Here is a 20,840-nt window from a genome sequence, read left to right on the forward strand (position 1 = left end):
AGGGAATAATTTGTACACATATTATTTATACTGAAGCTAACGCCCTCCTTTGCTGTACCTGTTTTGAATGCAAGTTGTGTAATTTTGTCCACATTGTGGAGCTCTGCACATCTATTGCAGGTAGTCAATTCGGGTGCAGCCTCTGTTTGGAAGCGCTGCCAATGTCTCCTGCTGTACAATAAATAATACTTTGTAGGGCTCATTCACGCTATCTAGTTGAAATGCATTAACCATTTAAGTCTATCTGGACGGATATATCCCTCCAGATAGACTGCCACCTGCCGTTAGATCCCAGATCAATGAATGGGAATATAGTTCCCATTGATCGATCGAAGTACCTCGCAGAAAAAACGACGGTCTCTTATCAGAGGCCGCGGTCTTTCTGGAAAAACAAAAGAAAGTTTCTCGTAGGCCTGAACGATTTTGAGAAAGGATTGAATCGCACGATTTTTTGTCAGAAATTGCGATTTCGATTCACGGTTTTCTTCAAAATCGAGCTTAAGCATGTGCCTATTCGTCTGCGCAAAGGAGGTGGAGCAGAGCTGTGATAAATCCTAAGCCCAAACAAATAGACAAATAGACAGTAGGTCAAAATTAAAAAAAAATTAGACCAAGTCGAGGGGGTGGGGAGTTATCATGCCACTGTCCCTTGATTCCCCATGCAGTACATATTACTATGCTTGGGGTGTGTGCTTGGGATAAAAGCCATGTCACAGAGGTGGTGGGGACGGTTAATGTCAGGTGTGGGATAGGTAGCGTAAAGGTAAGCCGTGGGGGGGTTACACACACACCACACACCACACACACACACACACACACACACACACACACACACACCCCCACACACCCCCCCTCTTCATCTTGCAGCACTCACTGATACGCACATATGATCCTGCAGCATATCTGATACACACATTCTGCAGCACACACTAATATGCGCGCACACACACACACAATGAGAGCCTGAGCCGCTCTCGCAGCAGGGCTGATGACGTAGGAGGGGAGGAGGGGCCGGGGGAACTAGGCAGAGAGAAAGATAAGCTGCCGCTGGGAGTGAAAGCCACTGCTATTTTACACACACAGCTGCGCACAGCGGGAGGGCACAGCTCCGCAGAATATCGGCAAAAATCGCCACTGTGGCGATCACGGAATCGTCGTTTCCGTGATCGCGATTTCGATACCAAATCGATAAATCGTTCAGGCCTAGTTTCCCCGCCCTCTTTAGAGTTCCTGGAAGCGAGATTGTTCGACTTCCAGGACTTTTTGACTGTGGCCATCTTGTGGCCAAATAGTACACTACACCCACATACATTTTTTTTTTTTTTAATTAAATACTTACATTCCATTATATTACATTTAAAATTAGCTGTTTACCTCCCACACCAAAAATTACCCAAATACACATTTTAATTAAAAAAACATAGGTACCTAAGGGTCTGAACTTTTTAAATATGCATGTCAAGAGTATATTCTATGTCTTTTTTTAATCATCAGCTTGTAAATAGTGATCGACACAAATTGAAAAAAATGCACCTTTATATCTAAATAAAATATTGGCGCCATGAATTGTGATAGGGTCATCATTTAAACAGTGTAATAACCGGGACAAATGGGCAAACAAAACACAAGTTTTTTATTACGGTAGCATGTATTAAATTCAAGCTATAATGAATTTGTTCAATTTCTTTCTTAAGATGGATTTAGAAAATAATTCTTAGCAAAATGTACCACACAAAGAAAGCCTAATTAGGCGGAAAAAACAAGATAAAGATCAATTAATTGTGACAAGTAGTGATAAAGTTATTGGCAAATGAATGGGAGGTGAAAGTTGCTCGGATGCATAAGGTGAACAACACTGTAGGCTGAAGTGGTTAAAATGCATGAATAAAATCTAATGAATGGGTTTGTGAGTTGTGCATTTCCACGGATTTTAATGACATTTAACTCCTGATGAGTTGAAATGCACTGCACAGCAACTGACTGAGTCTATGGATTCTTATGTTACCAAGTAAAATGCACACTATGGCCTAGTGCACACCAGAGCGGTTCTGCTGCAGTTTGCGATCCACTAGGGTAATGTATTTCAATGGGCTGGTGCACACCAGAGCGGGAGGCGTTTTGCAGAAACGCATACTCCCGGGCTGCTGCAGATTTTGGATTGCGGATGCGTTTCTGCCTCAATTTTAAGTATAGGAAAAACGCAAACCTCTCTGAAAAACTGCTCTTCAGAGCGGTTTGCCAGGCGTTTTTGTTACAGTAGCTGTTCAGTAACAGCTTTACTGTAACAATACATGAATACATGAAATCTACTACACCAAAAACGCTTCACAAAACCGCAAAATGCTAGCTGAAACGCTACAGAAAAATAAGAAAAAGCGTTTCAAAATCTGCTAGCATTTTGCGGATCTGCTAGCGGTTTTTGGTGTGCACCAGGCCTATGTGCAGAGAGTCGAACCTCACTGCTACTCAGTGTGAATGAGCCCTTAAAGCTAATGGGAACTCGTGTTAAAAAAAAAAAAAAGTCAGATACTCACCTAAGGAGAGTAAAGGCTCGGTCCTAATGAGCCCTCCCTCTCCCGGTCCCGCGCAGGATCCCCCGTAGCAGTATTAGACAGTTTCGGTCAAATACTGCACTTGCGCGATTGCCCTCTATGACACGCTCGCGCGTGCGCAGTATGGAGCCGCCGGCCTTCGGGAGCTCGAGTGCTACCGAAGACTTCCGAAGTCCACCGGGCACCGGGAGAGGGGAGGCTCATTAGGACTCAGAGCCTTCCCTCTCCTTAGGTGAGTATCTGATTTTTTTTTTTTTTTTTTTTTTTTTTTTATGGGGTTACATTAGCTTTAAAGTAAATGGGAATCTATTTAAAAAAAATCAAAAAAAAAAAAATCAGCCAAATACATTCAAGGCCCTGAAGAGCCTTCCTGCTCCTCTCCCAGTCCCCTCCGTTAATCCCTTTACTTCCCCGCTTCAGGAAACCTCCTGAAGATAGGCAGGTCCATACTATGCACGTGTGAGGGTACTTGCGGGAGCACTCAGGCACCTGAAGACTTCCAAAGCCTCCTTGGGCAGCAGAGAGGGCAGTATTTGACCAAATTGGGTGAATACTGCTACCAGTGAGTCGGTGCTGGAGAGCCTTCCCTCTTGTTAGGTAAGTATCTGGCTGATTTATTTTTTAACCGATTCGTTTTGACTTTAAGAAAATATGACAACATTAAAGTGTATCAAAGATGGTACACTGGCCTGTATTTATACTTACCTGGGGCTTCCTCCATCCCCATGAGCAGCATGGCTTCCCTCACCATTTTTTTCGGCCCCACCGTCCTGCCGCTACGACTCCCAGTAGTCCGGTCGGTTGCCGCCAGTTGTCTGCGCATGCGCAGCTCGGCCGGTCCCATGGAGCTTTTTGCGCAATCACAGAACACTGCAGGGGATGGGAGTGGAACGAGTGGTGCGTGCATGGCCGAGACACATGTGCAGAAGCCGATGACTGGCGGCGACCGACAAGATTGTCTGGAGTTATTGCGGTAGAATGGAGGGACTGAAGAGGACGGCAAGGGAGGGCACGGTGCTCATGGGGCTGGAGGAAGGCCCAGGTAAGTATAAATGCGGGCTAGTGAACCATCTCAGATGGTTTACTTTAAATAAGGAGCTACTGACTAAAGAGAGAGTAAAATTACGGTACTTCATCTTTCTCACTAATGCTTGGTGTTTGGTAAGCTCTTTCTCCCCATTTTGACATTTATTCTTAGGCCTGATTCAGATTGGCAATAAAAACGGTCCATTTAGCAGAACTAAACGCGCCGTATACTAATGGATGTGAACAAATCCTATGTTAATCAATAGGATCTCTTCACATCGCTCTGTTAGAATGGATCCATTCGACCTGTTCTGCTGAATGTTCTGCAAGTTTTGGGATAGGAGCAATTTTTCCGGTTCAATGGACTTGTCACATTAATTGATTAGTTTTTCCATGGATCGCTTTTTCCTCTGTGCAGTGTGAACCAGCACTTATTCTGTTAAACTTCTATAATGACTTTTTCCACAGAATATTGAACACTTCTGTAACTGTCCACCAGAGGGGCTCATGACCCAGTGTGCCTATCTCAGTTCAGAGCCAGTTTGAGGGGGAAGCCTATTGACCAATAATATGGTTTCTTCCCACAGACCAAAAACCAGAGTACTCAGGGAGAGCAAACAAATTCCATGCAGCTCGTGCAAACAAATTCCATGCAGCTCGTGCAAACAAATTCCATGCTGCTCGTGCAAACATTGGATTCTGGTGCTGCTTGCCACTGTGGTAATTCTGTGATTTTTATCTCTGTGAAGACCTCTGAACAAACCCAGAGTGTCAAGGGCCTTTTGATGTTTTCTTCATAGGAAGGGCAAGTGCCCTCAACTAAAATATTGAACAACCTGTTATCTGTCACATAAAGACAATTTGCCTTTATGATTGTACGCCTTATGAAGATGTGATCACAAACTTATTAAAGCTCCTTTACATATTTGCCAGTTGTCTTTTTGCGCTAAGCCCTTTGATGTGCTTATCAAGGCTTATTTGCATATTAACTAAGAGCCTTTTCCCAGGGCAGCGGCTATGTCATTGATTTTCTAATTCTGAGCCACAGAAACCAAAAGCCATATTTTATACACAGGTGTATATACACAGATAGAAAATATGCATGCATGTCTCTACATTTTACACCCGTATTAGTTTTAATATATTTTGAAAATATCACAATAAAACTTAAATGCTGTATTTTGGCAGTTAAGCAGTTTCCATAATTGTTGGTTGGTAAGCCGCCATAGTAATTAAAAAAAAAAAAAAGGAAGCAGGAATGGTCAACGTGAGCCTAATATTTTGTACATGTATGCTACCTTGAATTGGACAAATCAGAATCATGGTATCATCATAATGGTGACCATATATGGTAAAAAAATTTTCGATTTAATTAATTTGGTTCAATTATTCAGTTAGATCGAATACAAAGATTTTTCCAACTTGTCCGATTGGATTTTTATTGGAAAAAAAAAATGGGATAAATTCTGTTTTTTTTTTTTTTTTTTTTTTTTTTTTTTTTTGGGGTCGAAAAGATTTTGAACTCTCATTCACTTTGATCGTTTTGGTCGAATAAATGGGAAAATCAAACGTTTTTATTGTACCGTATTGGGCACAATTAGTTCCAAGCTGCATATATGTGCATAAAATGAACATACAATTTGCATCAACTCAAAAATTATTAGCATCTCATTGATTATCTTAAAGGTGGCCACTAACAATACAATCATTTTCATCCAATTTTACCAAATCTATGTAGTATAAGGGTAAACTGAGTGATTATATTGAATGGATAATTTAGTCATTTACTTTATACTACACAGAAATGGTAAGATTGGATGAAAATTATTGTATCGTTAGTGGCCAGCTTAACACAAGAAGCAATCCAGAAGGGACAAACTAGACTTTAAAGGAATACTATCGATTTTAAAACAATTTTTTTTTTTTATGCTGGATGTTAGGGCAAACATTACCACAAGTACCAGGAGCAGTTTCCTTACTCACACAGCTCTGCCTCTCTCCTGTAAAATCCTCTAGATACAAAAGTTTCAGACTTTTTTAGAGGACTAGACCATGTTCTTACACAGGGGGGTTGCTATCATCCACTCAGTGTATACCGGTAGTTTAATAATCACCTTGCTGAAAGAATCTTATTCAGATGGTGGTAAAGGGGGTCATACATTAGCCGACAACCAACCAATCTACCATCCAACTCGACTATTATAATCGAATTGGATGAAAATTGGTGCTGCCAAGTGCATGCCCGACCGACAAAGCGACCAATTTTGGTACAGAAATTGGCCGCTCGGTGGAAAATGTCGGGCTGAAGTTGGTTGGTCGGGTGTGCAGCGGTACAGTGGCCGAATTGAGAATGAGTGAAGAGACTGCGATGCCGCTGCAATGTATAAATGTATGTAGTGTGTGTGTGCATTTATACATTACCTGTCCGGTGTCAGCCTCCACGCGGTTTCCATCCATCTGGCTGGGTTCCGCATACACGTCAGATGCTACGCGCGGTTAGCGTGTATGCGAAACCCGGCGAGATGGACGGAAACTGCGTGGAGGTTGACAACAGACAGGTAATGTATAAATGCGCACACACTACATACATTTTGGGGGCGGTGGCTCAGCCGATTCCCTGATGATTTCATGCTGAAATCAGACGGGAATCTACCTGTAGTGTATGGGCACTACATGGGCATTCGACTAGACAAATTTATCTCTAATCAGATTCAATTAGAGATAAATTTGTCTCTTGGTCGAATCTGCCCATAATCGTTCTAATGTATGGCCACCTTTTAGGGGTTAAAGATTCTAGCAATGTTTGTTTATTATCGTTGCTTCTCTAGATGCAGCCTGGAGTGAAAAGTCACAAGCAAGCCAGTGAGTTAGGAATAGTATACACATCTCCCTGCTAGTTACATTACAGTACATCTACATGTTACCTTTTCAGCTCGGCATCCACGATCTGCATTATCAAAAGGAGACTGCACTTCAGCGACGGTACCAAACCTCAATGAGCTGCAAGAGTCTCTTGCAGCTCATTGAGGTTTGGTAACGTCGCTAAGTGCAGTCTCCTTTTGTTAATTCAGTGCGTGGTGCCATTTTACACAGATTCTTGGATGTTTATATAAGATGTGCCTCCGAGGAAGCAGCTGTTGGCCGCGAAACACGTGTCAGGCAATCTTTTTATGTGAAGTGGAAGTTTGGTCTTTGTATCTACATGTTTTGTCCGGAATTTGGAGAGACTGTAAAGAAAGAAGAATACATTACAAAAAAATTTTTGATTTAAAAAAAAAAACCTGCTGTTTTGTTTGAAATTGCTGTATTTGCTAAATGTTGCTTCCATTAACCTCCCTGGTGGTATTGTTTCTGGATTTTAGGGTCTAATATCGGTGCTCTTTTTTTTGCACACTTTCAGACCCTACAGCCAGAGCTAAAAAAAATAAATAAAAAAATCATACTGCAGAAAGATTTGCGGCAGCCAAGCATTTGCTCACCTCCCTGGAATGTAGCGCTGCAATTCTCCTTCCGTCCTCCGGGTGCCAACAAGGTCTGTAGTAAGATTGCGGTCTGTACTGAAATTGTCTGTCGTCATGACGAACCGTGATGTCACCAGCGGGATGAAGAGCCTCGAAGGACAGGAAGGGGAATGTGAGTTGAAACGCCAGCGGCGCACTACACTCTGCACAGACCTCCCGGCGGCTACCATGAGTCAGGCTCTGGTTACCGTTCTGAGCTGCAGTTTTCCACCCCAAGCCTGACTCTAGGTTAACACCAGGGATGTTAATAGTTAATCCAGTCTATTGCTAGTATTGTCTACAGCTGATTGATAGAATATGCTGTACATGTATTCCAGGGAAGCAATTACTTTAATGTCTGCAACACGTGGTCATACATTTTACACAAACGCATGGCATCTACATTGCTTCTCTGTTTCAGAGGTAACCTATTAAACTATACTAAATGGGACAGCTCTGTGTTGGGCATGCAACATTGTCAGAATACACTGCTGCACATCGCATCAGTGTGCCCATCAGACGGTGCTATGCGAATCGCAGATTGATACTTGTTGCTGAAATCTGTTTACAACGTGACGTGCCCAGACCATTAAGAGGCACAGTGCAAATGGGAAAGGGAAGAGCAGCGCAACTACAATAGATGAATACATACTTTTTTTTTTTTTAAACATTTCTATTGCTTTGTCAACAAAAGATAAAACTTAACAAGAGAAGTTGCATTCGTACCTCCAATACCGCTGCAAGCAAGAAGGATTAAAGCAAATATATTGACAGTTACAAGTAGGATTCACAGAATATCCTGTAACATCACATACACATCTCATAGTTATACTATTGTCTCTAATAAAGCAAAATATGAGCATCATTGTGAATCCACCTGTTTATAGCAACAGTATTGTACCAATCATTGTACGGGAGTACTGAGAATGGTGTAATATTCCCTCTTATTTGATGATTATCTAGAATTTCAACCTATTGGAGGGTTAGAATGCTAAGGAAAGGAAGAGAAGAAAAGCAGAAAAAGTGTCGCCCCCCCCCCCAAAAAAAAAAACCTTGTATTCGTCTAAGTCCTCAGTCACCTCTTCTCAATCCTGGTAATCAATATTGGGTATATCGATCTACCACTTCCTCTTACGTCTATCGCCACACAGAGATTCCCTCATCGTCAATTCAGTATAGATTGCGGAAGAGTGACTTGTCTAGTGAACGCATCAGTAAGGTTTGTTTTAACTTGTGGGATGCCTCGAGGGAAGTGACTTGCAAATGCATATCTGACTTGTAGCTACCTAAAGAACATTTGATTCTTAAAGGACTTACGAGGCCAAAATCGTTAAAGTGAAGTACCTGCAAGATGTTTAAATGCACGGAGGACGCCGTCCACGCCCTCCGTGCAGTTCTGCCGGGTCCCCTTCCTGAAAGCGCCCCCCGTGCCGATCGCGACCCCAAAGGCCGGGTCGGGCTCTCATGACGCTCCTAAGATGGCCGCCGGAGCTGGCCGCGGCTGTGCAGTCCGCAGTGCCGCGAGTGCGGCTGCGCAGCTCTAGGGCCAACCCTCCGAACCACACACTGTAGCGTGGATCAGAGGGGTTGGCCCTAGAGCTGCGCAGCCGCACTCGCGGCAATGCGGACTGCGCAGCCGCGGCCATCTTAGGAGCGGTATGAGAGCCCGACCTGGCCTGTAGGGTCGCGATCGGGGCGGGGGGCGCTTTCAGGAAGGGGACCCAGTGGAACTGCACGAAGGGCGTGGACGGCATCCTCCGTGCATTTAAACATCTCGCAGGTACTTCACTTTTTTAACAATTTTGGCCTCATAAGTCCTTTAACCTCCCTGGCGGTTTATTAAAATCCGCCAGGGGGCAGCAAATAGGTTTTTAAAAAAAAAAAAAAAAATTTTCATGTAGCGAGACAATGTCTCGCTACATGATAGCCGCTGCCGAGCGGCATCCCCCCAGCCCCTCCGATCGCCTGCGGCGATCAGAGATCAAGAGATCCCGTTCAAAGAACGGGATCTCTTGGAGGGCTTCCCCCGTCGCCATGGCGACGGGGCGGGATGACGTCACCGACGTCATCAACGTCGTGACGTCAAAGGGGAATCCGATCCACCCCACGGCGCTGCCTGGCACTGATTGGCCAGGCAGCGCACGGGGTCTGGGGGGGGGGGGGCGGCTGCGGCGACGCGTATAGCGGCGGATCGGCGGGTAGCGGCGGCGATCGGAGGTTACACGCAGCTAGCAAAGTGCTAGCTGCGTGTAACAAAAAAAAAATTATGCAAATCGGCCCAGCGGGGCCTGAGCGGTGCCTCCCGGCGGCATAGCCCGAACTCAGTTCAGGCTTACCGCCAGGGAGGTTAAAAGCAACTTGAAGAGAACGGGATATGGAGGCTGCCATATTTGTTTCCTTTTAATACCAGTTGCCTGGCAGTCCTGATCCAGTGTCTCTAAAAGGTGGCCACTAATGATCCAATCTCTTTCATCCAAACTTACCATTTCTATGTAATATAAGGATACTGCCTAAATTATCCATTCAATATATTCACTCAATTTACCCTTATACTACATAAATTTGGTAAAATTGAATGAAAAAGACTGGATTGTTAGTGGGCACCCTAATACTTTTAGCCATAGACCCTAAACAAGCATGCAGCAGATCAGGTACTCTGACTCAGATTTGACTAGATTTGACTCAGACACTACTTATTCCAGAAGATCAACAGGACTTCAATGCAACTGGCATTGTGTACAAGGAAATAAATATGGCAGCCTCCATACCCCTTTCACCTCTAGTTCCCTTTAAAGGATACCAGAGCCGAATGAAGTCCGAGAAACGGGGGGGGGGGCTAACACCCCCTCCCCCAACACGGGATAACTTTAACTGGTTCCCCGCCGCCGTACAGTATATCTACGCTCCTTTGGACTTCACTTCCCCGCCCGGAGCGTAGATATACGCACCCCCCGCCGCTACCGCCGCTACCGCCGATGTCCGCTCTCCCGCTCGCACTCCCGCGATCGTGCACGCCGCTGCCCGCTCGCCCGGAGATCAATGAATGATCTGCTGCTTTCGCTAAGCAGCTCGATCATTGTAAAAAAAAAAAAAAAATACCAGCCTCTTTGTACTTCCTCCAAGCTTCCGGAAGGAAGCTTGGAGGTCGCATTAAACTGTTGCCATCTTGTGGCCAAATAGTAAACTACACCCTAAACTATTTTTCACACACACATACATTACTTATACAAAAAAAATTAACTCATTACCTCCCACACTCCCCATTTTTTTTTTTTTTGTAATTAAAAAAAAAATAAAAAATGTACAATTAAAAAAAATACATAAATAGTTACCTTAGGGACTGAACTTTTTAAATATTTATATCAGGAGGGTACAACACTGTTACTTTATAAACTATGGGCTTGTAATTAGGGATGGACGCAAAACTGAAAAAAATGCACCTTTATTTCCAAATAAAATATTGGCGCCAAACATTGTGATAGGGACATAATTTAAATGGTTTTATAACCGGGACAAAAGGGCAAATACATTTCATGGGTTTTAATTACAGTAGCATGCATTATTTAAAAACTATAATGGCCGAAAACTGAAAAATAATGTTTTTTTTCCCATATGTTTTCCTATTTTCCCATTAAAACAGATTTAGAATAAAATTATTCTTGGCATAATGTCCCACCTAAAGAAAGCCTAATTGGTGGCGAAAAAAACAAGATATAGTTAATTTCATTGCGATAAGTAATGATAAAGTTATAGGCGAATGAATGTAAGGAGCGCTGAAAGGAGAAAATTGCTCGGATGCTGAAGGGGTAAAACCCCTCAGTTGGGAAGTGGTTAAGGCAGTTGAAGGATAAAAGGTGCTTCTGCATGCTGGAGGTGTTTAATGCCTGATCTAGCCCATAAAACAGGATTGAAATATGCTAGAAATGGGGCAGATAAGACTTAAGCCAAAGTGCAGTAAATAGAGAACCAGAAGATCCCTTTACCAAGCTGAAGAGCAGACCACCATACCTTTTAAAGGACCACTCCAGCAAAAAAAAGTAAGCAAATAAAATCTGACAGAACCGACAGGTTTTGGACTAGTCTATCTCCTCATGGGGGATTCTCAGTATTTTCTTTGTTTTCAGAAGCATTTCCTGAACAATAGTTTTGACTGCCAAAACAGTACGATAACCGCCAGCCTCCCTACTCGCTTGCACACTATTTTGGCAGTTAGATTTGCAACTTGCTTTCAAGAAATTATTTGAAATCAAAGAAAACTTTGAGAATCCCCCATAAGTAGATGGACTAAACCAAAACCGGTCAGATTTTAACTTAACTTTTTTCGCTGGAGTGTTCCTTTAACACTTCCTGCGAGGTGCCCAGATATATCAAAAGTCAGCCGCTCATAATGGCCCAATCTGGCTGCCTCAAATGTAACTGTCGGATTATATTTATCTTATTATAGCCACCAACGGACAGTGACCAAGACTACTGCAAAGAAATAAGTATAAAAATGCAGACATGCATGGCCCACCTGGTAGTTGGAGTGTACAGACCGCTATTCTAGGTGATTCTGGTGATTTGGTCTTAGTGAAGCACAAAACAATATTTTTTTAAGTGTTTGGCAAGGGAATTGGTGTTTGCCTAAAACATATTTGTATTAGGGTAAAAAGATAATTTATATTAGATGTATATTCCATATCAGATTAGGTGGTAGCTTCTTTAATACTGAACACTTGTTTTTAAGATTCTGAATTAAAGCAGGGCTGTGGAGTCAGTACAAAAATCCACCGACTCCTCTAATTTGCATATTACAATTTTGTTGATTGAAAGTATGTAATATGAAATGCTTCTCTTAAAGAGAATCTGTATTGTTAAAATCGCACAAAAGTAAACATACCAGTGCGTTAGGGGACATCTCCTATTACCCTCTGTCACAATTTCGCCGCTCCTCGCTGCATTAAAAGTGGTTAAAAACAGTTTTAAAAAGTTTGTTTATAAACAAACAAAATGGCCACCAAAACAGGAAGTAGGTTGATGTACAGTATGTCCACACATAGAAAATACATTCATACACAAGCAGGCTGTATACATCCTTCCTTTTGTATCTCAAGAGATCATTATACACAGGCAGTGTGCATAGAGGGGCCAGGAGGGGGGAGATGCATCACAGAACCACAACACTGAAGAACTTGGCAGCCTTCCAGACACAGGCTGACAAGTCTGACAAGAGAGAGATAAGTTGATTTATTACAGAGATGGTGATAGTAGAACGTGCTGCAGTAAGCAAGAACACATTAGAATAGCTTTTGGAACTTGTAGGATGATAAAAAACAGGATGTAATTTTTGTTACGGAGTCTCTTTAAAGGTAACCAGAGGCCCCAGAAAAAAGAATTTATACATACCTGGGGCTTCCTCCAGCCCCATACGCACGGATCGCTCCCACACCGCCGGCCTCCGCTTCCTGGATCCGGCGGTCCCGGGTCCTCTATTTGCGGCCAGTCGGCGGCAGCACGTGGCCAATCGTCCACATCACAGGGGCTCCCGGCATACCCTAAGGGCCCGTTTCCACTAGTGCGGTGCGAATCGCTGGGATTCCACCGCTGACAAAATCGCATGCGGATGCGATTCCGCATGCGATTTTTGACGCGATTTCGCATGCGATTTCGCATAGGCAGGCTATCAGCAATTTTAACCATGTCGCTGCCTGGCTCAATGTACATTAGTTTTAGTGCGAATTCGCGGCAAAAAACGCATGTGCGATTTCCCCTATTAAATACATTGCCTGCGAATCGCCTGCATTCCACACGCAGGCGAATTCTGCAGGCCCTACCGTGCAGAAAAATCCTGCACAGAAAAACGCACCAAAAAACTGACAAGTGGAAACAGTCTCATCCACTTGTATTGGTTATGCGAATCCGCATGCAGACAACGCATGCGGATTCGCTCTAGTGGAAACGGGCCCTTACGCGTGCAGCTGCATAGTGCGCAGCCGCAAGTGTACGGGTATGGAGGGAGCCCCTGTGCTTTATAATAATTGTCCGTGTCCGCCGGAAGTGACAGGAACCGGCGATCCAGGAAGTGGAGGATGGCGGCGTGGGAGCGATGCAGGGTTATGGGGCTGGAAGAAGCCCCAGGTATGTATGAAATCTTCTTTCTTTTTTTAACGCTGGCTTCTCTGGTTCCCGTTAACTGCCAACGCTTAGTAATTTTATAATACAACTGAAGTGAGAGGGATATGGAAGCTGCTATATTTATTCCCTTATAAACAATACCAGTTACCTGGCTAGTGGACTGATCTTCTGCCTCTAATACTTAGTCATAGACTGAAACTATTCCTTGGTAAGAGTACTTGTAGAAGACAGGACAAGAAAGAACATCTATCAGGCCCTAGGCCAGGCATGGGCAAACTCGGCCCTCCAGCTGTTACTGAACTACAAGTCCTACAATGCATTTGCCTTTTTGAGTCATGACTGTGGCTGTCAGACTCCTGCAATGCATTGTGGGACTTGTAGTTCCTTAACAGCTGGAGGGCCATGTTTGCCCATGCCTGCCCTAGGCAATGTAACTGTGGGTACATGTAAGAGTGATGTGCAGGTACTCTGCAGGAGAATGGGGCTATTCCTCCTCTATTACACATTCTTCATGTACAATCTGAACCAGGTTTTTGGGTGATAGACAACACCTTTGTGTTCAATGTGCACAACATTCTCAGTGGATTCCCTGCAGCACTGTGAGGAGTGCATATGTAGAGTATAGTACTACTGTATAACATAAAGTAAACCGTAGACAGATGAAAATTTTATACAAACCTGGGGCTTCCTCCAGCCCCCTTCAGGCTAATCGGTCCCTCGCTGTCCTCCTCCGCTACCTGGATCTTCTGCTATGGGTCCAGGTACTTGAGCCAGTTGGGCATAGTGCGCATGCACACACTCTGCCGCTGGGAGCGTACTACACCTGCACAGCACTCTTGCGCAGGTGCAGAATGTTCCTGGCTGTGGGAGCGGCACGTGGCCAGACTGCGCTGACTGAATTACCGGGACTCCTAGCAGAAGATCCAGGTGGTGGAGGAGGACTACAAGGGACTAATTAGCCTGAATGGGTTTGGAGGGAGCCCCAGGTATGTATAAAAATTTTCTTTTCATCCGTGTCAAGTACCATTTAATTTGTAGTCACCAAACCAAATTTTAACAACATATCAAATTATTTGATTTTATGAGCAAAGGGAGTGCATACATTTGTATAAACCAGCATCAACACAGAATTATTTCCATCTCATTGACCATCTCTATTAGTGACACAGCTATACGTCAGGCTGCTTTATTCTTGCAGCATAGATGTTATTTAGTGTGTGTGTGTGTGTGTGTGTATATGTGTATGTATGTGTGTGTATATATATATATATATATATATATATATATATATATATATATATATATATATATATATATATATATATATATATATATATATATATATATATATATATATATGTATAATTTTTAGTGTGTGTGTGTTCAAAATGATTCAACACCCACTGAAATTGAGTGTTTTGGCCAGTTTGATTTTGATCATTTCAGTCATCTTGTTTACAATTAAATCAAAGAGGCACTTGTAAGTCAGACAAATATAACATAACATTTATAATGAAATAACCACAAATGACTTTTCTGTGCTCACATCATTATCAGTTTTATTCAACCCCCAAGTGACATTCATTCTTAGTACAACATCCTTTTCCAGTTATAACCGCTTTTAAATGTGAAGCATAGCTTGACACAAGTGTCTTGCAGCGATCTACGGGTATCTTAGCCCATTCTTCATGGGCAAAAGCTTCCAGTTCAGTCACATTCTTAGGCTTGCGCGCTGCAACTGCTTTCTTTAAGTCCCACCAGAGGTTCTCAATCGGATTTAAGTCTTGTGACTGCGATGGCCACTCCAAAATGTTCCAGACTTTAATCTGCAACCATGCTCTAGTGGACTTGGAGTTATGCTTGGGATCATTGTCCTGTTGAAAGGTCCAACGTCTCCCAAGCCTCAGGTTTGTGACAGACTGCATCACATTTTCCTCCAATATCTCCTGGTACTGAAGAGAATTCATGGTACCTTGCACACACTGAAGCTTCCCTGTACCTGCAGAAGCAAAACAGCCCCAAAGCATGATTGATCCCTCGCCATGCTTCACAGTAGGCAAGGTGTTCTTTTCTTCATATGCCTTGTTCTTCCTCCTCCAAACATAGCGTTCATCCATGGGCCCAAACAGTTCTTATTTTGTTTCATCAGTCCACAGAACACTATCCCAAAACTTTTGTGATCGTGTTCTGGTTGAATAATTTTGAACACAACTGTGTGTATGTGTATGTTGGTTTGCAAAAGTATTTGAAGTTTTCCACATTTTGTCATATTACTGCCACAAACTTGAAGCAATGTTATTGGAATTCCATGTGAAAGACCAATACAAAGTGGTGTACACGTGAGCAATGGAACGAAAATCATACATGATTCCAAACATTTTTTTTTACAAATAAATGACTGCAAAGTGGTGTGTGCATAATTATTCAGCCTCCTTTGGTGTGGGCTGGAGTGCAGTCAGTTGCCCATAGACATTGCCTGATGAGTGCTAATGACTAAATAGAGTGCACCTGTGTGTAATCTAATGTCAGTACAAATACAGCTGCTCTGTGACGGCCTAATAGGTTGTCTAAGAGAATATTGGGAGCAACAACACCATGAAGTCCAAAGAACACACCAGACAGGTCAGGGATAAAGTTATTGAGAAATTTAAAGCAGGCTTAGGCTACAAAAAGATTTCCAAAGCCTTGAACATCCCACGGAGCACTGTTCAAGCGATTATTCAGAAATGGAAAGAGTATGGCACAACCGTAAACCTACCAAGACAAGGCCGTCCACCTAAACTCTCAGGCCAAACAAGGAGAGCGCTGATCAGAAATGCAATCAAGAGGTCCGTGGTGACTGGACGAGCTGCAGAGATCTACAGCCCAGGTGGGGGGATCTGTCAAAAGGACAACTATTAGTCGTGCGCAGCACAAAGTTGGCCTTTATGGAAGAGTGGCAAGTAGAAAGCCATTGTTAACCGAAAAGTATAAGAAGTCTTGTTTGCAGTTTGCCACAAGCCATGTGGGGGACACAGCTAACATGTGGAAGAAGGTGCTCTGGTCAGATGAGACCAAAATGGAATTTTTTGGCCAAAATTTGACGGAAAACTAACACTGCACATCACTCTAAACACACCATCCCCACTGTCAAATATGGTGGTACCAGCATCATGCTCTAGGGGTGCTTCTCTTCAGCAGGGACAGGGAAGCTGGTCAGGGTTGATGGGAAGATGGATGGAGCCAAATACAGGGCAATCTTGGAAGAAAACCTCTTGGAGTCTGCAAATGACTTGAGAGTGGGGCAGAGGTTCACCTTCCAGCAGTACAACGACCCTAAACATAATGCCAGGGCAACAATGGAATGGTTTAAAACAAAACATATCCATGTGTTAGAATGGCCCAGTCAAAGTCCAGATCTAAATCCAATCGAGAATCTGTGGCGAGATCTGAAAACTGCTGTTCACAAATGCTGTCCATCTAATCTGACTGAGCTGGAGCTTTTTTTCAAAGAATGGGCAAGGATTTCAGTCTCTAGATGTGCAAAGCTGGTAGAAACGTACCCTAAAAGATTGGCAGCTTTAATTGCAGCAAAAGGTGGTTCTACAAAGTATTGACTCAGGGCTGAATAATTATGCACACTCCACTATATATATATATATATATATATATATATATATATATATATATATATATATATATATATATATATATATATATATATATATATTCCTGTGTACACATCATATATATACTGTGCAGTCACAATCAAACATGTATAATCTGACTTAAAAATACGGAGACTGCTTTATTTAAGCAGCACAAGTAACTTATTTTTTGGTTGATTTATTTCATTTTTGTGGACAACACAGCTATTACTGTAAATATAAATTTATTTATGATGACTATTATCTGAGAAATAGAACATTTTATCATATTTTCTATTTTAATTGCAGTTTAATTTCATTAGTAGTCTGAGTCGGTGAATTTTCTTCCGACTCCAAGTACCCCAAAATTGCCCCTTCTCCGACTCCACAGCCCTGAATTAAAGGATCATTAAAGTTATATAATTGTCCATATTGGAAGTAATCTGGTTTCTGAGATAGTGAAATTTGGTTGTAACTGTCAACAAAGTCGGGGAAGTCTAGGTGGGGGATGGAAGGTCATCTAAAGCCATGAGCACAGACACTTCTGGAAAGAGCATTTATGAGTTAGTCTCTTGGATCACCTAGGTAGAGAAGGGTATCAAACAGTTCACTGTTTTGTGAGTGATTTCACCCCCTGAGCCCCCCCAGCGCTTACCTGCGCACTATGAATTTGTGTACATCACTTTTCCTGACGCAAGTTATTTCCTGACGCAAGTCAGGAAGTGAACTATTTGACCGGGAAAAGAATAAATACAATGTATTGACTCTTAAAAGCACGCACGCAATCGCCGCACAAAGCGATTTTGTGAGCCTTTTGTGTTATTCCTATACCTTCCATTGTAGCAAAATCGCCCTAAAAATGGTACATGCAGCGCTTTGCTGAGCGGAAAGCTGACAAAACGCTCAGATATGAACTATCCCATAAGGATTCATTGCACTAGCGATTGACAGGGCATTTTTTTTTAAATCGCCGGCGCTCAATAAAACCGCGAAACACCATAGGTGTGAACAAGCCCTAAGCACATAAAAACCTTTCAAACAAGACAGACTGAGTACCGAGAATGTTCAGCCTACCCATTGCGGATACCCTGTGCAGAAATGACATGGAAATGAGGACAAATAGGCACTTTCTGTACACACTAATTTCATTCTATTCTCAAATGATGAAATTCTTTTCCTCTACTTAAATGATAAAACACATCTCTGGCAAACTCAAGTTTTAGGTGATTGGTGACTGCTAAGAGCAAGTAATCAAAAAGCTCAGTCCTTGCTGGGCATACACGGGCCGATGCGCCCTTATCAATCGAGCCGCTGATGGCTAGATTGATAATTTCCGACAGGTCCGATGACCCGCCGGATCGATACCCCGCTCGATCCCTGCACACGGACAATAGCGGGGAATCGAGTGGAAGATAAGGAGTGCCGGCGGGGACGAGCTGGGATCGATCCAGGCGCCAGCAGGGACGAGCAGGGATGCGCCGGGATCGAGCCAGCACATAATCTATGCTGTGTATGCCCAGCATAAGAGGACCACTGACATGGCTTTTTGTGTTGAGATCTTCAGCACTGCCCTTCTACGTGATGGCAGTGGTCGATATCCTGGCCACTGTCTCCTCCGTTGTGTAGTCCATTGGGAATGCTTGTGAATTTGGACTGGAATGGATCTTGATTTCCACTTACCGGAGGTTAAGTTGGAATGCACTTCAAATAGAGAAAAGCCCCCCTAAGATGTAGTATAAGGAAGGACAGCTTACCTTTTCAATGATGACACAAGAGTAGGGGATGTTTGCCTTTATTCACAATGTGTTTCCGTGGACACAGCCAGCTTCATCAGTTAAAGCTACTATTATATTCTGTAAAGATTTAAAGACCTGAGGAAGCCAGCTGTGTTCAGAGAAACATGTTGTGAATAAGGCAAATATACCCTAATACTATCATTGGGAAGGTAAGCTGACCTTCCTTATTCTACATCCTAAGGTGCCTCTTCTCCATTAAGTGTTCAGCTGCATGTTTTCATGGAGAAATGAGTGGCCAATTTAGTTAGATGACTGAATCGCTGTCTTGGAAAGCTCCATGTTTGTTCCTATTTCCGACTACACTGGAAACAAAAGTGAAACTTGATCACGTGACTGTGATAAGCTATTCAGAGATTTATCTTTATGCTTCTCAAGGAATTTTACCCAGATAAGTTATGTAAAATACACTGCCTGTTGCTGTGCTTTTTAAATGTAAGTTGTATTTTACAGTGTATTACTTTAACATACCAATGCTGACATATCTTTTACTACGTTCAAAAACGTTAAGTTTCTCTACTAGCAAAATGACATTGCAGTGGTTGATTTTATTTATTCTTTTTTTTTGCAGTTTCATTGTGAGTCTTGTTATATTTTAAACCTGTTAATCTAAACAAATCTTTCTTTCCTTTGTCAGGTCTAAGACTGGAAATCTGAACAACCTACAAAAATTTTCTCAGTTTGCAGTGATAATGAAGGTATGTATTACATTTTTTTCTTTATTTTTTTGCTGCTGGGACTAAGTGAGTTTTAAATGTAGCTACTGTAAAGCAACGTTTGCCATTTGTAATCACTTCATGCCATGGGTTCAAATGTGTGCCTGTGCGCTACGGCGGTCCACGTGTGCTTTAGTGGAATAGCTGTACTTTTGTAAATGCTCTATTTGCACTAAAGGTGCACAAATAGGATGTTTATTAACAGTCATTTTACATGGAGTGGTTAATATTGCAGATGTGCTTTTTTTTACCCTTATTCAATCTTGTACTGGTGTAAAGTTGTCTACAAAATTTCACTTTTTTATGATCATTCTGTGATGCTTTAACTTCAAGAAGATTGTTTTGTGAATGTGGTTTTTGTTTCTTTAACAGGAGAAACTTATATGTTCTTTCATGCTAAATACAAAATATACATTTGCCTTCTTAACCACTTCACCCTATCTGGACGGATATATCCGTCCAGATAGACTGTGCTGCTCCTGCAGCGTAGTGCGCGCGATCGGGCACGCTCCCGCTGCCTGCCGCTAGCCCCCCGATCAGTGAATGGGAATATAATTCCCATTTACCGATCTAAGCCCCCCGGAGAAATACCGACGCTTTCTAAGCAGAGAGCGCGGTAATTCTGCTTGGAAAAATTGTTTGCAGCCTCCTAATAGTTCCTGGCAGCGTGATCCTACGCTCCAGGAACTTTTTTTTGACTGTGGCTATCTTGTGGCCAAATAGTAAACTGCACCCACATACATTTTTTAAATAAAGAATAACATATTACATCTAAAAATTGCTGTTTACCTCCCAAGCTAAAATCACCCACATACATTTTTTAATTAAAAAATAAATAAAAAAAATTACAATTTAAAAAAACAAACAAAAAAACTACATAAATAGTTACCTAAGGGTCTAAAATTTTTAAATATAAATGTTAAGAGAGCATCTTATTCATTTTTTTTAAAAATTAAAAGCTTGTAAATAGTGATGAACGCAAATTGAAAAAATGCACCTTTATTTCTAAATAAAATATCGGCGCCATAAATTGTGATAGGGACATAATTTAACCACTTCAGGATCACAGGTTTTCTTCCCTTAAAACCAAAACAACTTTTACATTTCAGCGCTCCTCCCATTCATTCACTGATAACTTTATTGCTACTCATCACATGTGAATGATCTATAGGTTGTTTTTTTCGCCACAAATTAGGCTTTTCAAGGGTGATATTTTATTTTAGTAATAATGTTATTCTCTATGCATTTTAAAAAGAAAAAAGAGAAAAAAATGAAGATACACTATTTCTATATTTCCAACCATAAAAAAAAAAGCAAGGGAGGCTAGGATTAGATCAGGGTTGATCAGGGTTAATCAGGGTTGATCAGGGGTATATAGTCCTGGTATATTTATTTATAAGTCCTGGTATATTTATAAAATCCTCTAGGTGGCAGTCAGAATACAAGAAAAGAAGATCCAGTTACCTTGTAATCCTCTCAGGAGTGATTACAAGGTAACTGTATCTTCTTAAGT

At 42.2% G+C, this 20,840-nt stretch overlaps 1 protein-coding gene across 1 annotated transcript in view; it reads left to right on the forward strand.

Moving 5' to 3' along the window:
* ARID4B (AT-rich interaction domain 4B) overlaps positions 1 to 20,840 on the forward strand; it is a 197,785-nt gene that overhangs the window by 28,690 nt on the left and 148,255 nt on the right. Inside the window, exon 2 of the mRNA XM_068231813.1 lies at positions 19,249 to 19,309. Within this exon, the coding sequence (XP_068087914.1) occupies positions 19,249 to 19,309 (61 nt within the window). The remainder of the gene's footprint in view (positions 1 to 19,248; positions 19,310 to 20,840) is intronic.

Source organism: Hyperolius riggenbachi, chromosome 4 (assembly GCF_040937935.1).
Source record: "Hyperolius riggenbachi isolate aHypRig1 chromosome 4, aHypRig1.pri, whole genome shotgun sequence".
Classification (NCBI taxonomy): Eukaryota; Metazoa; Chordata; class Amphibia; order Anura; family Hyperoliidae; genus Hyperolius; species Hyperolius riggenbachi.